The 22,234-nt window shown below is 41.4% G+C and overlaps 1 protein-coding gene across 1 annotated transcript; it reads left to right on the forward strand.

The window, feature by feature from the left end:
• The first annotated feature begins 1,636 nt into the window (after nucleotides 1-1,636).
• Nucleotides 1,637-19,377, forward strand: man1b1a (mannosidase, alpha, class 1B, member 1a). Its single transcript, XM_076758567.1, has 14 exons — nucleotides 1,637-1,929; nucleotides 3,831-3,968; nucleotides 7,636-7,744; nucleotides 8,206-8,411; nucleotides 8,892-9,037; nucleotides 9,169-9,287; nucleotides 9,852-10,043; nucleotides 10,857-11,005; nucleotides 11,348-11,536; nucleotides 11,642-11,832; nucleotides 12,088-12,208; nucleotides 12,543-12,737; nucleotides 13,808-13,939; nucleotides 14,081-19,377. Exons 2-14 carry the CDS (start codon nucleotides 3,867-3,869, stop codon nucleotides 14,288-14,290), a joined length of 2,061 nt encoding a protein of 686 aa, XP_076614682.1. The 5' UTR covers nucleotides 1,637-1,929; nucleotides 3,831-3,866; the 3' UTR covers nucleotides 14,291-19,377.
• Nucleotides 19,378-22,234: the final 2,857 nt, after the last annotated feature.

Raw genomic sequence — 22,234 nt, forward strand, 5'->3', positions numbered from 1 at the left:
TTCTGCAGCTGGAAATCCCCCAAACTTCGTTGTATTTCTTTTAACCAAATACAAGTGGTTCATGAGGCTGATGCATGCCACTGCTATATAACAGGAAAGAAATGTACTTAATATTAATCTCAACCAGATGAATTGGATTAAAGTTGAAGCATTTTAGCTACAGATTTGCAATTCTGGCTTGTTTAATATTCAGTGTTTTCTTTTTGTATTTAGATTTGTCATATCATCATTCCACATGATTGCCTTAGCTGGCTGAGACAGATCATTATTGCTTTGTTTTGTACAAATGATCATTTTTAGAAATATGAAATGACATGCTGGACATATGTCTTGTGTGATCCCTCCATCAGCTCATTCAATGAATTGTGTCAGCTGAATTAAAAAATATGTATAACCAAATGTTGGCTCAGTGTATTTAATCAACTTTAGTTTTTGCAATTATTTGAATAAACCAAATTATCGGATAAAGTGAGTGTGACCATCTTGTGGTGCTAGATGAAGAGCCATAGGATCCTCAAAGATCCTGAGGGATGCATGAATGTGCGGTCCATCCATCAAATCCACAAATGTCCATTTCATGGTGGTAGTGGAAGCAGAGTCAGGGGATCACCAGTTGGAGGGATTGATCCTCTGGGGACTCTCAATGTCTGTACCAGGTTGCACCTCAATCCATCCAGTTTTTCAGATATTTCATTCTGAACCAATGTGATGGACTGGCTAACCAACAGAATGACATTACCATCCCCTGAGCCAACATTGCTGAAGGTAATAGTAATTTAAATGCACTGTTGGCAGGTGAGAGGTCACATCGTACAACATGTACCATTTGACTCAACTATACCTAAACAGTGGTAAAACAAGTGGGTCAGGAGGCTGGATCTTGCATTGGCCTGTGGCTGCTGGGCCTCTTCCACTTGTTTAAGTCCACCCTGCTTGCATTCAGCATTCCTCTGAGGCTTCAACAAAAGAACATGGAAACAAATACTTGATTCAGAAAGGCATCCACAGGGCAAACACTGACTTTCCCTCTGTCAGTGAGTCATTAGAATGAGTTTCATGTATTTTACATTGAATGTGATTCATAGCTCATTATTTTGCATCACCTGAAATAATACAATTTATTGAACTTAAAATTCATCTGTATATTTGTATTTTGTCATATAGGAAGGAGGAAGTGACATGTGCTTGTAAATTCTTAAAGTATTTGGCAACGATTACGTAATTTGGTCCTAACTGCAAGAAAAATACAATGTTCAAGTGATATATCTTAAGTGAATTAATTAATTGCTAGTGTTACCTATAGTGTAGTTGAACATGCAAAAAATTTCAAAAAATGTCTACAAGAAAGCAATTCAACTAAATAGAGAAGTAACAATACAAATATGTTCAATATAGTTTACAATTCTAATATTTACATGGTCTTATATGGAGCATGTATTTCAGGATTAGTAGTTTTTCAAATGACTTTTTGAATTAAGAACCACTGGAATGAAAATAAAACGAGCTGTGATACCAAAAAACGGCCAAAGCCATGTATCTCAGCTGGAACCATGGCGCTGAGGGCTCGTTAAGGGTTAACGCTCGAACCATCAGCACACGTGCACACGTCACATGACGCACAGCGTAAGCTGTCGTCAGCTTTTACGTTTCCTCCGCATCTGGCTGTACCTGTTCTGTCGCTAACTTTAGCCATGTTTCCTCCAGTTTCATGTGTTTGACATTTCATGTAGCAGCAGGTCGTCTTGTGTGACAGTCGGACAGACTACTGCATTAACTTAACTCCATGGTGGTTGTCGTGACAGCCGAAGAGCGTCACTTTCCATTTCAGAAACGAGAGAAGAAGCAAGTTAGCCTCTCGTAGCTAGCTAACAGCCGTGTAGCTTCCAGTGGAGGATAACGTCGCTGTGAGGCAGCCAACCAGGCACGAAGGTGAGGGGGAGGCAGCTGAATGTGTTTGAAACGGTATGTCAGGGATGTGTGGAAGGCAGGGCTGTAACTAAGGTGATCAATAAGCGTTTTTAGCTAATAAAGCTCGTTGCTGTAATTGACTGATGTGGCTTCTTTGTGTACGCCAACTTAAATCAATTGCATTTTTGAGTTCATTTTTAAAATAATTGTCAACTATACTAAGAAGACAACTGCGAGGCTTAGGGAGCATTGTCGTAATTATACTCCATTTAGCTTTACTTTGAAGCTCTTTTTACTCGTTATCTGTGATAGCTGTGTCACAAAGACGAGCTACATGACCGCTTCATGGAGCCTCACTGAATTAAAGTTGAATTCGGCCCCGTTTCCCGATAGCAGTCGATTCGATCTATGAAGTTAAGAGTGTTTTCTTAAAGCACTTGGGTGTGTGGGTGTGTGTGTGTGGTCAAACCCGTTTTCCAAAACATCATCACTCAAGACCGAGTGCGTGTACAGAGCCATTAAGAGCTTCTTGTCGGCTGTCCATGGTACTGAAGAGGATGATGAGGAATGCATTTTTTTTTTTTAAGTATCTCAACAATGTGATATAAGCCACATCATGTATGCATAAATGAAGTAAGTGATGTATGCGTTGCTTCATGAGAACCCTAATGCGCAATCAGCTGGCAGCCTTGCTGTATTTTGTATGAGTGGCTCTCTCTTGCAGCTCAAACACAACCCCAATTCCAAAATATTGGGAAGCAGAAACAGAAATAAAACATAATGTGACCATTTGCTAATCCTTTTTGTCATATACTCAGTTGAAAATAGTACCAAGACAATATGTTTAATGTTTTACCTCTTTAACTTGATTTTTTTTTTTTTTTTTTTTTTTTAATATTTGCTTATTCTGAATATGATGTCAGCAACGTGTTTCTAAGAAGTTGGGACAGGAGCAACTAATGCTCCAAAAACACCTGTTTGGAACATTCCACAGGTAAACGGGTTCATTGGTAACAGGTGATAGTATCATGATTGGGTATGGAAGGGGCATCCTGGAAAGGCTCAGACAGACAAGCATGAGGGAGCAAAGTTCACCAATTTGTGAACACATGATTAGATAAAGGATATTAGCACATGGCTCGGGAACACTTCATAAAACTGTTTTCTGTAAACACATTTGATGGCAAATGATGGCTTTCTGTTTTAATTTATGTTGTACACAGCAAGTGTCAGTAAATTAACTTTCGCAGCAGTCGGAAATTATTTATCAAAGAAGAAAAAGGACCAGCACACATACACACATTGGAGTAACAAATAATAGGCTGCAGTGAACAGTGTAGTGTAACACTGACATGTCAGCTTGGTGAAATGTGGACAGTACTGGAGGTATAGGCAATAATTCACACACACAGGCAATTATCTCTGTGACAGCTAATGAATATGCTGCGCGTAATAGCTGGGCACATTCACATCAACAGTTTCATCCTGTCTCTGTTTACGCCTCGTGGCAGGTTTTCTAAAATTGATAGGCTCTCCTGTGTGAAAACTTCTGCATGTAAATAACCTGGTTTTAGCCTAAATACCCTGAAGTCTTTTTGCCAATTAATCACAGAAAATAACCTCCAAAATCTCCATGGTCCAAAGCATCAAAGACATTTACATTTGCAGCACTATAAAGCAGACAAAAGTAGCAAATGCTCACATTTGAGAAATTGGACTCATTAAATGTGTGGGATTTTTTTTTTACTGTATGAATAACTAACATGATTATTTAATTAGTTAATTTTCTGTTGAACTATTATTCAACCAGTCTTTTCAGCACAATGATGGGATGAACTTTCAGATTTTACATTTCACTTCACTGTTATTTTAGGACATAGTCATGTTTAGGCTAACTGTGTTTTTTACTTTTCTGGGTGCAGCTTCTATGACCTACGACTGTCTGCCCCGATCAGAGGATGTATCCGCCGTCCAGAAAGGACTTCATCTCTCTGACACTCAGTGATCCGCACAGTCACACTTACAACAACGGCAAACACCGGAGACAGTCCTGCTGGAGGGTGAGTGTTTGTCTGGTGAAGCATGCCGATCGTGACTCTGGACAGTTTTACTAGTTAGACACTGATACCCTGGATTTAATGCAAGTGATCTGCCTCTGTAGGTCCATGCACATTACTGCCACATCAGAGCAAGTCACAGTACATATAATTTTACAAGGTGATGTAAACCTTAATAAATAAATGTGGAAAAGCATAAATGCAGATGCTCCCATACAAGTTAACTTCATGGTCCCCAGTTAATGATTTTTTTTGTTTGTTTGTTTTTGTTACATAGGGAAAAGGTACTTCATATTGATGTAGCAATCCTCTAAATTACATATTTTCATAAAGCAGTCCTGCTCAGTGATTTGCATCATTATGCCTCATGGCCTAATAGAATAAAACCAGAGATATTAAAGGAATAGTCTTGTTTGGTATAAACAGGATAGAAAAGCTCAAGCTGTTGAGGTTTAGATGATGTGTCCCTCAGTTCTGACTGAGGGTGTGCAAAAGGCTTCAGCAGGAAGGATCCTTCTGCTTGGTTAAGTTTCTGATCACTGCGATAGATCATCTCTGTCTTTGTGAAATGTATGTTTCTTGGTGACAAATTGATTCCTCGGTTTCAATCTTCCCTTCTTGTCCCTCCTTTGTTGTGGAGCAGCCTGAACTTTCGAATCCTCACATAAAAGCATTTCCTGAGCACATTATGCATCTGATCACTACTGGGAGATAAAACAGATTCTGTTCATTCCACCACCTGTCTTCCTTGTCCCTGCACATTTTCTTTCATCTTGTTTTTTTCTTTTTACTTTCAAATTTCTCAATCCTTTCACTCCTCCTTATGCCCTCCTGGTATGAACCCCCCCTCCCCATCTCTTTTGTTGCTTTGGACACTCAGGTTTCACAGGTGTATTGATGTTGCACTTATCATTTCATGTCTCTTACTTTTGTTTGTTTGCTCAGGGGAGTTTGCTGCTTTGTTCACAACTTTCCTCTATTATGCTTGTACAAGCTGGTCTTACAACCTTGCTCACACTGGCACTACCTTGGTTGTTAATGTCTGTATGACCCACTTTAATCAGTTCAGTGACCCTACATGCTTCTAGTGCAGATTTTTTTTCTGTATGTTGGGTGTCAAGTGCCACATACACCAACTGCATTATTTGCCATCCTGCATTTTATCCACATCAACTAACACCTTTGCACACACACAGAACAGACCATACAGACAGAAGTAGTAGTCTGGGAACAGTTGCCAGGATGTGCCATTCTGGGGGGAAAATCTGATAAAATTGGTGATATTCTGCAGAGTTGAAATGTGTCAGTGCAGAGAAATAGAACACTGGTGTGTCCTGCTGCACAACAACCTGCAATTACACACATCAAGACACTTCAGGTATGTAGGCTCACACAGAAAACAATGGATGCAGGTGTATAGATGTGGGTCATACACTGCTGGTATGTGCTCCCTTTCATTTTATGCAGTGGTGGAATGTACTTGTACTTACCTGAGTATTTCCATTTTGTGTTACTTTATACTCCACTACATTTCAGAGGAAAATATTGTACTTTTTAGTCAACTATATTTATGTGACAGCTTTGGTTAATAGCTGGACCAGTGTGTCAGATTTAGTAGCATCAGAAGGTGTGGTTGCAGACTGCAACCAACTGAACACCCCACCCTCACCTCGCTATGGCAGCCACAGTTTGTCCATTGTGGGCTACTGTAGAAATGTGGTGGTGCAAAATAGAGGACCCACTCCTCCAAGTAGATATTAAGAGCTCATTCCACGGTAAAGAAAATGCAACAGTTCTGATTTTCAGGGGATTATACAACAATGAAAACATAACTATTAATATTCTATACATTTCTGCCAATAAATTCCTCTAAAGCCTACACACACCAGACCTTGAATACAGAATGTAAATCAACTAATAAATTATGATGTGTTATTATAGGTTAAGCATCACAGCAGCATATAAAGCAATTAAAATGAAACCCACTCTTATCAGCTGCAACAGTGATGTACACACTAATATAATATCATGATTTGGAAATGGTCCATTCTGCTCTTTTACTTTTGGTGCTTTTCAGTTTGATGGTAATACTTTTGTACTTCTTCCACCATTGGTTTTGTGATATGTGCCCTAACACAGATTTTATTTAGCAAAATATCTGCTTCATTTTAAACAGATTTGGACCATCCTTCAACACTTCATTGTCAAATCAGTGCCCACTTTTATTTTTCCAAAAAATATTTGCAATCCACGTTTGGATCGATTTTTAATCATCCTAAAACTGCGATAAAAGACTATATTATATTAAAAAGATTATTTTAATTTGACTTTCAGAAATTCTGTAGATCGTAAGCAAAATGACGTCTTAAATCATCATTACATCTGCCACTTCTTTTTTTCAACAAAAACAAAACAGCATGTTCAGCTCTCATAAAGGTAGTTGATTCTGTTCATTGAATTGAACCAACCAGCACAAACCAGGGCTCTCATCGACTGATCTGTAGCGGTTTACTTCAGCAGTATATCAACAGACATTTTTTTCTATGAAGCCAGCTTTATGGCAGAGATGTCGATCTGCCTCAGCATCCTGCTGTACCCGTGGGTCGTCAGATTTGATTGCGCTTTATGGTTCCTGAGAAAATCGTTCTCTGCAACTCGTGCTCCTTTTAACGGCTTGGTGGCTCAGTGTTTCCTCCTTACACAGTGAAAAGGGCTTCTCTACCTGTTTTACCCCAATTTCACATTGGTTTTCTTTAATATCTCCAAATGCATGCAAGTCAGGTGGAAACTCTGAATCAATCTTAGTGGTGTGCATGTGAGTGTGAGTGATTGTCTGTTTCAACAGCTACCCTGTTTCCCTTCCTCCAGCACAGTATAGATAGAGAAAATGAAGAATTGTTTTTCCTTAATGGTGCAATATCAACTTTAAAAAGGTCAAATATATCATCTACATATCTGCACATCCAGCTGGCTCAGAGGGGAAAGACCGAAACAAGCTTGTGTGTACCACAAATGCCTGGTTGATAAAATGTTTCCTGGAAGTGGGTCTGTTCTCCCAGAGCTTTCAAGTTATCTCACTGTATAATGCATAACATTTAATTATGGGTCTTTTGGTAGTTCCAAGCCCTGTATTAGGAAAAAAAATGCAAACAAAATTTGTGAAGATGCACCACAGGACTGTTCAGAGTATGTTAATGCTGTTATGTTGAATGAACTACAGCACAGTAAAATGAACACATCCATCCCTTGAGATAAAGTCTGTTGTGTGTTTCATCACATCACAGCTCAAACACGATGGCTCAACAGTACCATGGTGTTGCACAGGTGTTAATTAGAGCAGGTAACAGAGTGCTACCACTCCGCCTGTGAGCGTCCTCTCCTGAGAGACCCCAAATCTGTCCCTCCCTCTCCCCTGCACTGCTGGGTTGGGCTGCTTAGATTGTTTATTTGTGAGCGGTCACTGGGCTTTGTGCATCAGGTGGAGGGAGAGGATGAGTTTATACAGGGTATGTCAGACAAGGAAGGCCATCAAAATGAAGTATAAACAGATCTGTATGGTATTTTAAGAAGGGGATGACATTAGAATCTACCGACAGTCACATATGATTTGAACTGAGAGCTGTTAGACATGTTTCAGTGAAGTAAGCTCTGTTTGTTTTTGTGCCTACAGAAATGGAAGCAGCTGTCTCGGCTCCAGCGAAGCCTCATCCTGTTCCTGCTGGCTCTACTGCTCATATTTGGACTGCTCTCCTATCCCAGCATCACAGAGCAGTGGAGAGGTAAACAATGCCCGACCAACACAAAGCTCACACAATCACACACAGAGACAAAGTCTGTCATTAATTGTCATGGTATTGCAGCATGACGAGTTGAAGTTGATGAGTGTTGGATCGCCTGTGTTGTGTTTCATCATGATGATGAATTGCAGTGAATTACTTGAGCACCACATGAGACACTGTGATAGTTGTCATCTTTGTTTAGATTAGTTTTTGTGCCTGTGTGATCGTGCACAGCCGCTTGATTTAACTGTTTTCACAACCAAACACTGGGCTTTTTGAAAATCCCTCCCTCTCCACAGTAGATAAAGCTGAAAATTCCTTGTATTTTAGTGCAGACTGGAAAAGCTGAGCTCTGGAAAAAGACGATATCGACGACAGCTTTTTGTCAGACGATTTTAAAATAGCGTGGCATAATGTGAATTTAGTCTTGGCTTTTTTTCTTACTGATCATGTGTGTGTAGGGTGGTCTGACAGGGAGGAGTGGCTCGAGATGAATGACAGAGAGCTGAAGACCATTCTTCCAGATGTGAAATCTGTATTGGTTGAAGCTGCAGGTAAAGCTCCGGCTCCTGTGGCAGGGCCACACTTGGAGCCAGCGTTGGGACTAGAGGCTGTGGTGGAGCCAAAAGGACCAAACATCCCCATTTTGGCCAAACCTCCCACTAAGGTTAGACTTGTATTTGTATTTATTTATTTCAGGGACATCAGTCAACATAAGAAAAAATGCTAAAATGAGTCAGGCAAGATTGACCAATTTTCATCTGCAGTTTCTTACAGTACTGTCACGTATGTATGATGTTAGTTACGTTCTGCTGTGTGTGTTACACTGCCTCTGGGTAGTTGGTCTGTAAAGCTATAGCACTAAAATAATAAACAGGTAGTAAAAGAGGTAACATCCATCACTAGTGACTCCAAATCATTGCTGATGGGGTATTCTGTTCGTATGCCAGTACACAGGTTTGTAGTTGTGTGTCGAGAACAGTCCCATATGTGTCAGCTCCACTTTGAGATTCAATTGGCTAAAATGGGTGTAAAAAAATCAATCACTACCCTATGTGGACTATATATCGAGTGTTTTTAGTCCTCTTCCATGAGGTGATCATTTTGTCCCTCCTATTTCTAGCTCTAGCTGTTTGTTTGTCCACAGAAAAAGACATTCCCAAACAAGAGAGGTCCACCGACCCTGCAGAAAGATGGAAACGTTTCAGACACTGTCGGTGGGGAAAAGCAAGAGCAAGAGGTGATTCAAGAAGGAGATGGAGAGGAAGAGGACAAGGAAAAGAACATCGTCAGGTGAAAAAGTAGATGACATGTTAACATGATGGGACTCAGAAGGACAGAAACATTTTCTAGTTGTGCTCTGACCCTTGTTTGCAGCACATGTATCAAAAATTGAGGCATAAAGCTGGGTTTCACTCCTGCAGCTGGAGAGGAGCGATGATCGAAGCAGACCAGGCCTCAGAGGCTCCACCCTCAGCTGATGAGAAAGACGCTGTGGCACCCCCAGCCCCAGTCAACCCTGCTAACACCGTCCCACTGGAAGGTCAGTACTGAACTGGAATTCTTACCAAGAGGTTCACACAGCCACAGAGCGGGAGAATTCAAGCTCTGCAACCAACAATTCTCCATTAATAGTGTTGCTTGTTTTTCCAAGTATTCCACAAATTGTTTAGTCTTTAAAATGTCAAAAACTAAAAAAAAAAAAATGATGTAAGACACAGAAACCATAAGATTCTGTCACTCTTTTTCCCCTAACCTTGTGTCTCCATCTTACAGGTATAGAGTTCAAACTTTTCTTACTTTTTTGGGTGCACTGAGAAACTTCCCCCTCAAACAGATTCTTTAACGTAGTGTTGTCCAGCTCTACTGGTATATGCTGTTTAAAGCCCAGCTCCTTCCTTTTTTTCCTTAAAGATTGACCGCTTTTTACTTGTAGGATAACACCCCGCTGTGCTCAAAGCGGCAGGATCAACACATGGCACAGAGTATTCCTTGCACTGAAATCAGAAAATGAGACAAGCGCTGTTGAGAGACCTTGGAGAGGAACCAGACTTTTAAGATTACTCCCTCATTTCTTATTCATTCCTTGTTGGGCCTTTGTTTGCAGTTTCAGCTGCAGCTGTTGACAGACTGGAGGCTGTACGTGATGCCTTCAGACATGCGTGGAAAGGCTATAAGGACAACGCCTGGGGTCATGATGAGCTCAAGCCCATCTCCAAGTCTTTTGGCGAGTGGTTTGGACTGGGTTTGACCCTCATTGATTCTCTGGACACCATGTGGATTATGGGTCTAAAAGAAGGTATTGTATGCAACTCTCTTAGTGCTGGGGATCGTTTGAAATGGTCAATACTGTTGCCAAGTGCAAATGATATATAGATATGACAGTTTTGTTATAGAAGAATTTCTTTTTTTTGTTCAAGTTAAGACCTTTTCACCTTGCATAGATTCATCTGTACCATCATTTGCGTCTGTTTGCATTGACTCACATCTCACACTGTTTTGTACGGTATGCGCATGTAAAAAGGAACTCCCCTGATTGTACACATCCAAGTCTGTTTCATGGTGTTGAGGAGTGCTGCTGCACATGTGAAAAAAAGTTGTCTTAAGCCTCATGTGGCTCCAGCGGGAGAAGCTGTCTGTGACATCGATTGAAGACTACGAATTTTAGAATGAAATAAATGTGAGGTGTGGAATCAGAAAGAAGCGAGCTTACCAGATCTCTGCAGCCTGCTGCTTGGGGCCAAGCAGAAATATTAGCCGCGAGTAGCTAACACACCTGCACTGGTTTTGTCAAGGAAGAATGCATTGAATAAAAAACACAATATCTCTGGTTCTGCCGGATCAATTTTGATCTTTGGTTTGTTTGTCTGTTTTATGGTCCATCAAGAGTACATCAGTGTTATAGGAGCGTGATAATAATGGCATATGAATGTCATTATTATGAATGTGACAGAGCCACGGTCTGGGGCTTAGGAGACCACTTTATCATTTCCAAGGCCAAACATCAACAAAACATCTTTGATCCACCCTGTTAAATTCATGCCATCAGAAGTAATTCTTTCTCTGTTGTTCTTTCCCCTCCCACTCTTGTACTCTGCCTCACCCCACATAGAGTTTGCAGAGGCAAGGAACTGGGTAGAGAAAGAGCTCTCCTTCAACAAGAATGTGGACGTGAATCTTTTTGAGACAACCATCCGGATCCTCGGGGGCCTGCTGAGTACCTACCATCTAACAGGAGACCAAGTTTTCCTGGAGAAAGCTGTGAGTCAGTCTTTAAGAGGCATTTTTACTGTCCTCTTTTCTTCTGATTCCTGGTTGTTTTAGAACAACAGTCTCGGCTGTCAGTGTTTCCAGAAATCGGGTTTAAACAAATTAGAATGCAGCTCATGTAGCTCTATCTTTCTACATTGTAGATTTGACAATGTTCATGGTGTCTCACTTCATTTGTTAGTTAACAGGTGACTTCAGATCTGTTGATGTGGTAGTGTTAGGTGTAAATCAGTTGCATTAGTTGCATTGCAGATAGATTAAACAATACTCATCTCGTACAGGACAGAAAAGGTCACTGTCCCCTCTAATTCTGTTTCTTGTCTCCACTTAAAGAAAGATCTCGGGTCCAGGTTGATGCCTGCCTTCAAAACTCCCTCAAAGATCCCGTTCTCAGATGTCAACATCGGGAAGGGAACGGCGCACCCCCCTCGATGGACGTCAGACAGCACGCTGGCCGAGGTCACCAGCATTCAGCTGGAATTCAGAGAGCTGAGCCGCCTCACCCAGGAGCCACAGTACCAGGTCGGTGACACCAGGAGGGCCGCCATTACAGATTACAGTGCAGTGTGCTGATGATGCAGTGATAGTAATTTTAATATTTATATATATATTTTTAAACCTTTCCAGGAGGTCGTGAATGAGGTCATGAAGCTGGTCCACAGACTGCCAGGTAAACAGGACGGCCTGGTGCCCATGTTCATCAACACCAACAGTGGCCAGTTCACCCACAAAGGAGTCTTCACACTCGGTGCCAGAGCAGACAGCTACTATGAATACCTGCTCAAACAGTGGATCCAGGGAGGCAAGACGGAAGACGAGTAATTCCAACTTTATATTTATAAGTCGATGTTCTGTGACTGTGAGAGAAAGAAACTGGATTAAAAGCTGGAACAACAAACGTACTGTTTATCACTTCAGAAACAGAACACTCAACATTAATGCAGAGACACATTTTTGCCATATTGTCAACATCAGAAAAATATTTTTCTTTTGGGATACTAACTTAAGTCATATTGCACAGCCCAAAACTATGTCTCATATGTAACTGACTAATATGAATATCTTTTGTCCAGACTGTTGGAGGACTACCTTCAGGCTGTGGAGGGAGTGAGAAAACACCTCGTGAGACAGACGGGGCCCAGCAGATTGACCTTTGTTGGAGAGTTGTCCCATAACCGCTTCAACCCCAAGATGGTAGAGTTGCTCATCGCAAATTGGAGGGAGGGGTTACAGGCCCCTTAATTAACCTCAGACCTGCAGAAAACCTCAAAATCTAATTTATGGGATATACTGTGCATATATGTATATTTCATGGCCTAGTGTGTTCAGAAGTAACACACACAGCACAAGACCTCTGATTGCCCTCAAGTAATTTGCACTCTGCCAGAACTCAATGAACCCACATTCACAGACAATGGCCGCCTTGTTAACAGCCAGTCCAATCAATTCCAGCCCTCATCATTCTCTGTTCATTTCTCTGTCTGATTGCGCCTCTCTCTCTCTCTCTCTCTCTCTGGTCACTCTCCAGGATCACCTTGTGTGCTTCCTGCCAGGAACCTTGGCACTGGGGGCCCACAATGGCCTCCCGGGGGACCACATGGATCTGGCCGTGGAGCTGATAGAGACGTGTCACCAGATGTACAAACAGATGGAGACCGGTCTGAGCCCAGAGATCGTACACTTCAACCTGCAGGCCAGCGACAGCCGTGATGTCATTGTTAAGGTGAGACTCAGAGCAGTGCTGATCATCTTTTTCAAATCGATGTTTTATCATTCATATTTTCAGTTTTTTATATCTTTCGTTTCGTGTTCTTAATTTTCATGTCGGATCTCTTTTGAGTTGATGTTTATCTGTCTGTGTCTATTTAAGACTTGGATTTAGAAACAGTCTTTGTTTTCATTGTTTGGTATCGATGCTCTCCATTGAGTGCACAGTCTGCAATTTCAATTAAATCTCGAGCTAAAGTAACCAAAAGGAGTGAGAGCCCACCACTGATTCTTGATCGCGGCTGCTGGATACAGTTTTAATCGGCTAAGTCTAGATTTGTCATAGGAGTTAACCCATGACAACCTCCCTAACCCTCCTCAGCACTCATTTTATTTTTCATTAGCTGCTTTAGGCTTATCAGAGCATCCAGTATATTAGTCCATTGGTGCCATCATTAACCTCAATATAACTATGAAACATCTCAAACATTTTAGGAGCTGATTCTAATTCTAGGATTAAAAGCTAAGGAAACAAATGTCAGATCAGAGAGCTTTATTAATGTGTTTCCTATGAGGCGTTCAGAGTGAGCTAACCACTGCTGGAAAGGAGAAACGCTTGTTAAACACATCGCCCTCGGATGTTTTGTTGTTAGTGCACAGATTGATGTTCGTTCAGGTTTGATTTTAAAGCCTTTTCTTCAGGTGAGGTAAAGCTTTGGTAAAACAAACATAAACTGTAAAAGTTTCATTTTCAAGGCGTCTGTTTTTCTTCAGTCTTCACGCTTAGAGCCGTAACTCCTCTCACATCTTGTCAAATCATATGAAGGAATCATAGAACATGATTTGTGTGCCTCCGTCTGCTGCGCACTCATACTTTGAATTCTGAATCTGTCTGCTCTTAATTTGCATTTAATCTGAACTGTAGCAGCGTTCACCGATGCTGCTCTTGATAAGACGTGTTGACGAAAGCTTTGTCATTGTCTGCGGGACTGACTGGTTGAGTGAGGGCCAAACAAAACGATATCTTTATCTGATCCCTTTGTATGCATTTTACTATTTGTTGACAAGTTCTCCTTTGTCCTCCAGCCTGCAGACAGACACAACCTGCTGAGGCCAGAAACAGTGGAGAGTCTGTTCTACATGTACAGATTCACTAAGGACACCAAGTACAGAGACTGGGGATGGGACATACTTCAGAGCTTCAATAACCACACTAAGGTACAGACAGATGAGTCCTCAGCAAAGAGCACATACACAACTGTGCCAAACCTATCTAATGGCTCTGTTGGTTTAACTGCAGCTACCAGAGTACTTTCTAGAGTTTTGTACACACCTGACCAAACAACTCCACTTCCTCAGGTGCCCGGGGGTGGCTACACGTCCATCAACAACGTCCGTGACCCCGTCAATCCCGGGCCCCGGGACAAGATGGAGAGCTTCTTCCTGGGTGAGACGCTAAAGTACTTGTATCTGCTCTTCTCTGACGACATGGAGCTGCTTAGTCTCGACAAGTATGTCTTCAACACGGAGGCCCATCCCGTCCCCATATGGCCCTCCCCACCCAAGTGATGTCACCATACAGGAGAGGTCTGTAAAGATTTGGCCCACAGAGTCCTGGATGAGTCAGAGACCGTTATTGCCGCTCAGCCAGGTGCATCTCTGATGTAACCGTCCACGCTGGGCCGCTGAGTTGAGCGGTAAAGCAGATCTGTGCCGTCCATCTGTACTTTGATACGTTTCCATGCGGAGGAGTTCATTTTGTTTTGGTTTTGTTTGTTTTTTTTTCCCTTTTTCTTTATTTTTCCTAAGGAAAAGGTTTGTGTTAGAGCTGGTCTCTAATGTATAAAACTTTTTAAAATCAGTTGTGATTAGCTGGCGCTAACAGAAGACAAGGCAGAAGATCGTGTGAAGGCTTTAATACAGGGTGACTGGGACAGTTCTTGTACTGTATGGTAACAACAATCATGTCTTCCCTGAGTTTGTCTTTGCCATGTGAGGTGGAAATCCTCAGTCGTCCACAACTTAATTCTGCTAATTCACAGATGTTTGAAGGTGCAGTAACAGAAATCTATTGAGCATGTGCAGCTAAATTTGTATTTAAACAGATTGCCTTAATGGAGGAATCATTATTATTATTTGTGAAAGTCTTTGCTTTGGCAATGCTCAAAAATGACATTGAAGAAGTTGAGTTATACTTTTGAATCCCTTTTTGGACATGTGTCCCCTGCATTGTCCCGTCCTAAGCGTTGAGGAGCAGTGCAGCTGCAGTGCAGCGTCCAGGGACCACTTTCAGTTCTGAGGCCAGTGCCTTGCTGAAAAGCAAATGCCTATGTTTCGATAGTAACAAGTTGAAAAGATAAAATACGTTTTGGATACCAAGAGGAATGAATCTCATCAGCGTCAGTGAGCCAGTAAGTAATGCTGATGATTTGCCGTCTAACGTTGCATTTCATTGAAGTATGAAGGTAAACACTACGTTTTCCCCAGAGATGGGTTACAGTTTTTGTTTTTGTTTTTTTGCCACCAGTTGCTTTTCTGCACATGTAACAAAACTTTGTGCTGCTAACAGAATAGCCAAGCTAACCCGTATGTGGCTAGCTGCTCTTTAGCACAGAGAAAGTAAGAGGTCTCACTCTGCCACTATTACCTTTAGGCAGACTAGACGCTCCAATGGCATATTTCTGCCCCGTATGTTATTTGTTATTAATGTTCCTTTTGACAGTTATTTATATTTTTATATAGTCTGATACTGTACAGATATTCCATCAGTTTCTTCATTTTAGTCTGCTTATCCAGGTTGAGTGAAGTGCGCAGAGCAAAAACAGTTTCTCCAGCTGCTCCCAGATCTTTGAGCAGTTTCCTCCTTTGAAGTGACCAGAATGTGCAATATAATTTAGTTTTTGTTAAAATGGTTAAAAGGTATTGCTCAGGAAGCGTTAATAAAGTCAGGCGCCGCTATTGAAAATCTTTGAACAAATGCCGGCTGTGATTAGGATGTTTGTGACAAGCAAGCCAGCCATAACCCAAGAGCTACACAGTACACTTAATTCAAACCTTATTGGTCATGTGTAATGCGTTTAAGCCTTTTTGGCGCGTGTGTGTGTGTGTGTGTGTGTGTGCGTGCGTGCGTGCGTGCGTGAGCTTCGAAGGCCCAGAATGCAGCTACAGTAACTTAGATTGGCTTACTTATTGGGTACCGCTGACGCACATGTAGCAGTGCTTCTTTTCGAGACGATAGATGTGGTAAAGCTTACTGCACATTCACACCTCCTGTGTTTTTAAACGGAAATCTGGTTGTTGTTTACTGGTCTTTTCATTCGGTGTGGCAGTGAGTAATCCTGGGGTGTCAGTCCTGTTTATATGACCTAAATGTTTGAAGGTAAAATATATCTAAATGTCCAATGAATGACTCAACCGTGAATGATTTTCAGTCGGGGCTGTGTGGATAAGGACGTCCATTTTATTTTATTGATGAATGTACACATTGGTTCTGTGATTTTTGATTGTTGCTTCTTTTTTTTTTATGGTACGTTTTGTCATAGAGCTGCACTCCACTTCCCCAGGTTTAAATCTCATCCTGGTTTTGATTAAATTATTGCATTCACTCTTGCTTTGCATTACATGAAGGGGAATGAATGAAGGCTGTCGTGCAGTCTTACATTTGCAGTTGCTGTGGAGTTTCGTCAAAATAAAACACCTCCGTGCATCATATCCTGCGTCAGGGATAATGTGCAGCCGTTCATTCATCCTCTTTCCACAGGCGACTTGCTCAAGAAAGGAAGTTTGTTGAATTGTTTTCTTCATGGTTGATGGAGTTTGATTCATTGCTGTTTAGCAGCCCCTGACTCTCCCGTCAGAGCAGTGTGGGCCGCTTCCTTTCCGTCCGATAGCGCTGACATAAATCTGAAGGACATATGCAGCGTACTGCAGGTGCTGCTTTGAAGATGGCTGATATTCTGTTATCTCTTTCAGTTCTTCGGCCTAAAAAGGATGTCATTTTCCCAGTTAGCGGCTTAAAACACACCGTCATGTTCGAGTTTTGCTCATGAACTTCTGTCTAACAGAGAGCCATATACTGACCCGCGTCACTGAATGTGCACTACATTAGCCAATGCTCTGCTGTGCCTATTGAACTGTGTGTTGTGCTATCGTGGTTCTGTTTTGGGTTTTTTTTTTTTTATTGCTGCTGTATCAGTGGTATTGATCTGTGAATGAAGGACAGATTTATGGCTTGTATTTTTATTTTGGACGGGTGGGGTACAAAACAATATGGGGGTAAATATTGTGTGTCAGTGGTTTCTAACTTATCTACTGAACCTGTGTGTCTGATGATTTTTGAACACTTCTGGTCTTAATGTTCTGTGCCATCATGTCAGAAAGATTCTGTTTTCAGCAGGTCGGTTTTTGTGTTTTTCCCAGTTTTGAATTGCAATCCATCCAAACGTGACCTTCATGGTGGTGCTGGATGAAAAGTCAGGGGATCACCACAGTCCTTAGGGTTTGGTCTGGTGCAACAAATCATGGCAATTCATCAAATAGTTGTTGAAAGTGAAGTAGGCAGCTGACTGGCAGACCGACATGCATTGGTTTTTGGCTCCTTTTTCATTTCTGGATTTGTTCACATGATGCATGTAAAGCATTGTGGAGTTCAGTCCTGTGCACAGCTGGCAAAAATGGGAGTTTAGCATTCATGGAGACTGACGTCTGATGATTAAAGTTTTTGCAATCTGTTTTGCTCCGGCCTGCAACAGAACCAATTAAATATCCTAATGAAACAATACACTGAAAAAAGGCTTAATGGATGTGAGGAGAAGATCTTGAAATTGGTTCACTGACAGTATTTCATGATTTACTGAACCAATTTGAATTCCTGATGCATAGAGAGATTAAATGTATTCTTCATTAATCGAAGAATATAGACTTGACGTGTAAAGGAAGAGTTCGATGATCTATTGTAGATGTTTGTGTGAATTTCACAGAAAATCAACTCGGGTACTTTTTTTAAATATGTTTGATCGTTAACAACTAAATCTGACAGAAACCTCTCACTCTTTAAAGGATAATACTTGCATTGTTCTCTGTTTTTCTATTGAAAAACCATGAGAAGACCAAAATCAACAGCGTGTTCGTCTGTCTGTCAATACCACTTCGACCTCCCCAGCCTGCCTGAGGCCACTGCTTCCTCCTGAACCTTCATACGATCTTCAGAAATAGCTCAGAAATACAGAACTTCATTTTTAAAAAAGGCTTTTTCATTTCCTGAAACAGGTGCTCTCTGTAATTTTGAACAAATGTTGCTCAAACAGGAGGAAATAACAGAGTTGTTAGGTACTATTTTTAGCAGTGGATGAATACACATTTTGTGTTCTGTTATTTCCAACAACAGGGCGGTGTACTAGGACAACAGTTGAGCTCTGTGCTTACATGGAATTTACAGATAAAACACGTGATGTTGACGGTGATATCAGTGTCTCGTAACATGAAGGTCACAGGTTTAGTCTCTTCAAAAGCCCATTTTTATAACATAAAAAGGACAGTTTTATTTCTAGCTTAACACGTTTTCATTATTTTCTTTATTGCTTTTGAAAAAGCATCATGAGCCTGAGAGTTTTCCTCTGGTGTTTTCTGTTGCAGAGAATCTGTCAAGTCAGAACACAAAGACTCAAATGACATGAGAACGCCGTTAATGTGAGGTTCCTCTGCTCTCCTTCTATAATTGCCTCTCGTATCTTTGGCAGAAATCAGCCTTTACATCAGATATTCATGATCTCTAGTTTGTGTTAAGAGACTGATGGTAACAGAAAAGATAAAAGACCAGAAATGAGTCATTTAGCTCCCCGGCGAGCTCCCACAGAAGCTTTTTAAATTCAGGCTGCTTTGCCATTTCACCGCACGGCGGCTGTTGGCCAGTCTCATCTCTTTTTTTAATATATGAAATGGTAAAAGCAGTGAAATTGATTCTTGAGGTTGGATTGCAGAAACTTGTCTTGAGTTTTAAGGGGGTTTTTTTGGAGGGTGTCTTGGGGTTTTGATGTACAGCATTTGTTTCAGTACAAAGCGTTTTGTCCCATTCTGCTCTCTTATATTAGCTGATTGGTTGAATTTGTGATGATGATGATGATTATTATTATTAATGTGATTATTACTGAATCCAAGCCATAGCAAAATGACAACTCGACTATTTTACATTGATGTGGGTGACAAAGCATCAGTGCTGTTGATCGTGTTCTCACCTGCAGAGGTTCCCGCTTCAGTGACCGAAACCCTGAGACCACAGACGGGGATTGATATTGTATTTGCTGGTTCAGTCGATTAATTGAGCCATGTTAAAGGAAAAAAACACCCCTTGACACAGCATCAAGTCGATAACTCTGCATATTTTGAAGACATGTTGACATGCAAGGTATTTATTTTGAATTTTTTTTGCACAAAGTTCAGTTTTCAGAGCTGACAGTTTTATCAGTTTCTTTTGTTTTTAACTTTTCGTGGTGCTCTGTTTGCAAAAGTTTGTCTTCTGTGTCATTTATCAAATTCACATTCGCTGTACAGATGACTAAATGAGCACTTTGTAACTGAAGTTGTGGCTTATTGCAATGTTCACTGAATCTGAACTTTTTTCCAGCCAACTACATTTTTAAATAAAGCTTTTCAATGAAGGTTTGCTGCGTCCTGCTGCCTCCAAGAACTCTATGCTCAAGTGCTCGTAGCGGTGCATGCTTTCTGTTTCTCCGCTAAAGCATTCACGGTGCTGCACTCACCTGTAGAAAGGCAAAGTGAAAAATGAAAAGGAACTTGTGAAAGAAGTTCAAACTCTGCTTACTATCAAGCCATTGCACACCGGACCAATCGTCTGTTTGGGACGGCTACAATAATTGTTGGACGGGGATTTCACACACTGTTAGACAGTCCAATGTACGTCTTCAAAGCAGGGGCCTTCAAACTGCGGCGGACGCGTGAGAGTCATCAGCGTCACATGAACTAAGGTGTGAAATGTTTGTGTACTCTTGATCTGGGGATATTTTCCATGGTTTTGCCCTCTAGTTCCACTGAAGTCTGATCATCCAACATCATCAGTTGGACCTTACTGATGCTCTGATGGGGGCCGATCCCAGCAGCCTGGTTCCAACATCTGGTGGAAGGCCTTCATGTGGGAGGTGAGGCGGTTGCAGCAGCAGATTAATGCCCAGGATTTCGGAATGACATTTACAACAATCACTGACTAAATCATGAACTCCAGCTGCCTTTGACTGCTGAATGCTCAGATATGGAAGATATTGTCAGTCGTCCAACACCAGGGGGCAGCAGAACCCACCGTCCATCCATCACTGCCTACACTAGAAACACTTCTTAATGAATGTTGCTCATGAACACACAAAGCAGTGCTCTAACAGGAAATGTTTTACAGCTTTTAATAGTGAAGTCAGAGTGTACACACATGTACAACAGAGGGATGACTCATACATAGGAAACACAGTGCACTTCACTGCACTGTCTATACATATGCATGGATTAAAATGATCATTTTTTTATCTATTTTTTTAGGATTTGGAGGTTGTTTGCTTGTTCACACACATTTGATGAGCTATCACTGTCAGAGACGCAGTGAGGAGTTTTCACCTTCTGTCCAAAAATACCCATTTAAGACTCAAATATAAGGATCCACTCACTGTATGTCTCAATTTGCCAGGGTGGCGGTGAGGTCCCTGCTGCTGCACTCAAATAAAAATGAAAACTGACACAGAAGTCCACATAATAACATGGGAAACCATAATAACAGTCAAGGCTGGTGGCGATGTGTGACACTCTTGCACCCTGAATCCCTCTGCACATTAGTGGTTGCTTTCCACCTGACATTTATTGCACACTCTGTCATGACAGCTTCCACAGCAACATGTAGCATGTGTGCCATTTTCTAATCTTTCAGGCAGTAAGTCCAAGAAATGTGCTGCAGAGACATAACAATAATATAATAATGATACAGACTGGATATGAAAAGTGTGACCTCTTGTCAAGTTGTCATGTTTTATTATTTTATTCAATTTAATGTGTCGGCATCAGAAGACCTGGAAGCTTTTGAATTTTTGTGCAGGAATATTATGACTCACCTAACAAACACAACAACAAGGCCGTCCTCGTGGAGAAATAATGCTCCTCATAGAGAAGCATTTGCTGTGTTTAACTCCCTTTAATCAGAACAACAGAGCTTAGTGAGAAGGATTAAAGGGGAACTCTGTTTACAAGTGTGAAAAAAGTTGCGTAAATCCTTTTTGTGCCTCCAGAGGGAGCTGTGCAAAATCTAATGAGCTGTGATGTCCTTGCCCACTCCTGATCTCGCCTTGAGGCTAGCAGCTCCAGGCTATATTAGTCGCTAGAAGCATAACACACTGGAATCCCTGTTGCATTGTGGGTGATGTGGGTGTCAGGTTTTGAGTAAAAAAAACATATCTCTGGCTCTGCTCCAGCTTTTTTTTAAACTGTCAATTGTAAGTCTGACAATGTTATAGAAGGACTATATTAAATTTGAAGTGGTGAAATACACATGTGGACTGGTGGATAAAAATGAATGCCGACCAACCAGCAGAAAAGCTAGGCTAGTCGTTTTTATAACCCCTGATTCCGTGCAACCAGACGCCCACACAAAATGATTTTGCATTGATCCCATTAGAGTTTTTTGCCATTACCAATGTGGGATTTTCTGCTGGAGCAACATGGTTTGGACTCAAATATAATCCAGCATTCTTTAAATCTTCTGTGCATAATTAGATTGGGCTGTTTTCTCAGGTTTATGTTGTATGTGGGACTTGAGGGACACTGTGTGTGCTGTAGTAGTCTGTGTTGTGGCTCTGAGAGTTAGCCTGGGGCTTCAGGCAGCGTCGCTCTCCCAAAAGACTATGAAGAATAAGTTTGTGTGAACTAATTGTTGCTGGAGGGGGAATTCAAACAGATTTTCACCCAGAACTCACCAGCTGTCAGTAAGCTTTTCGCCGACAAATTGGGTCAAAAAAAGCGTCTTATGAACGCTTCGCTTTCCCTCCAGTGTACTGAAACAGTCACGGTGAGGGTGGCATTAACATTTGGGCATTTTGCGCATTGTCTACAGTACGTGTATGTTCTCCTGCCTGTAGGGGAAGTGTCTGACTAAAGAAGGGTAGGGGGGAATGTTTTTCTGTGTAGATTACAGGACCTTTAGTGTGTTTTTATTTTTTACTGACCTATTTGTGATGATCAAGACATAATTCTCTGACACTACCGTTGCCATTCTATGACTTGGAGTGCCTACATCATTAATCTGGGGATTGAGGGGCGTCCTGTTGTCCTATAGGATTGTTGTCCTATACCCCCTCACTCTTCCCCTCCTTTCCATGGCTGTCTCAACTGCCTCCTATCTAATAAAGGCAAAATCTCCTTTAAAAAAAGATTGTTTACCACTGTCAGCCAACATCATGTCATCAGTAATAATGACACGAAGAGGCGTTTACATTCCACACTTCTACACATATTCTGATGAGCGCT

This window comes from Chaetodon auriga, chromosome 19, assembly GCF_051107435.1.
Source record: "Chaetodon auriga isolate fChaAug3 chromosome 19, fChaAug3.hap1, whole genome shotgun sequence".
NCBI classification, from domain to species: domain Eukaryota; kingdom Metazoa; phylum Chordata; class Actinopteri; order Chaetodontiformes; family Chaetodontidae; genus Chaetodon; species Chaetodon auriga.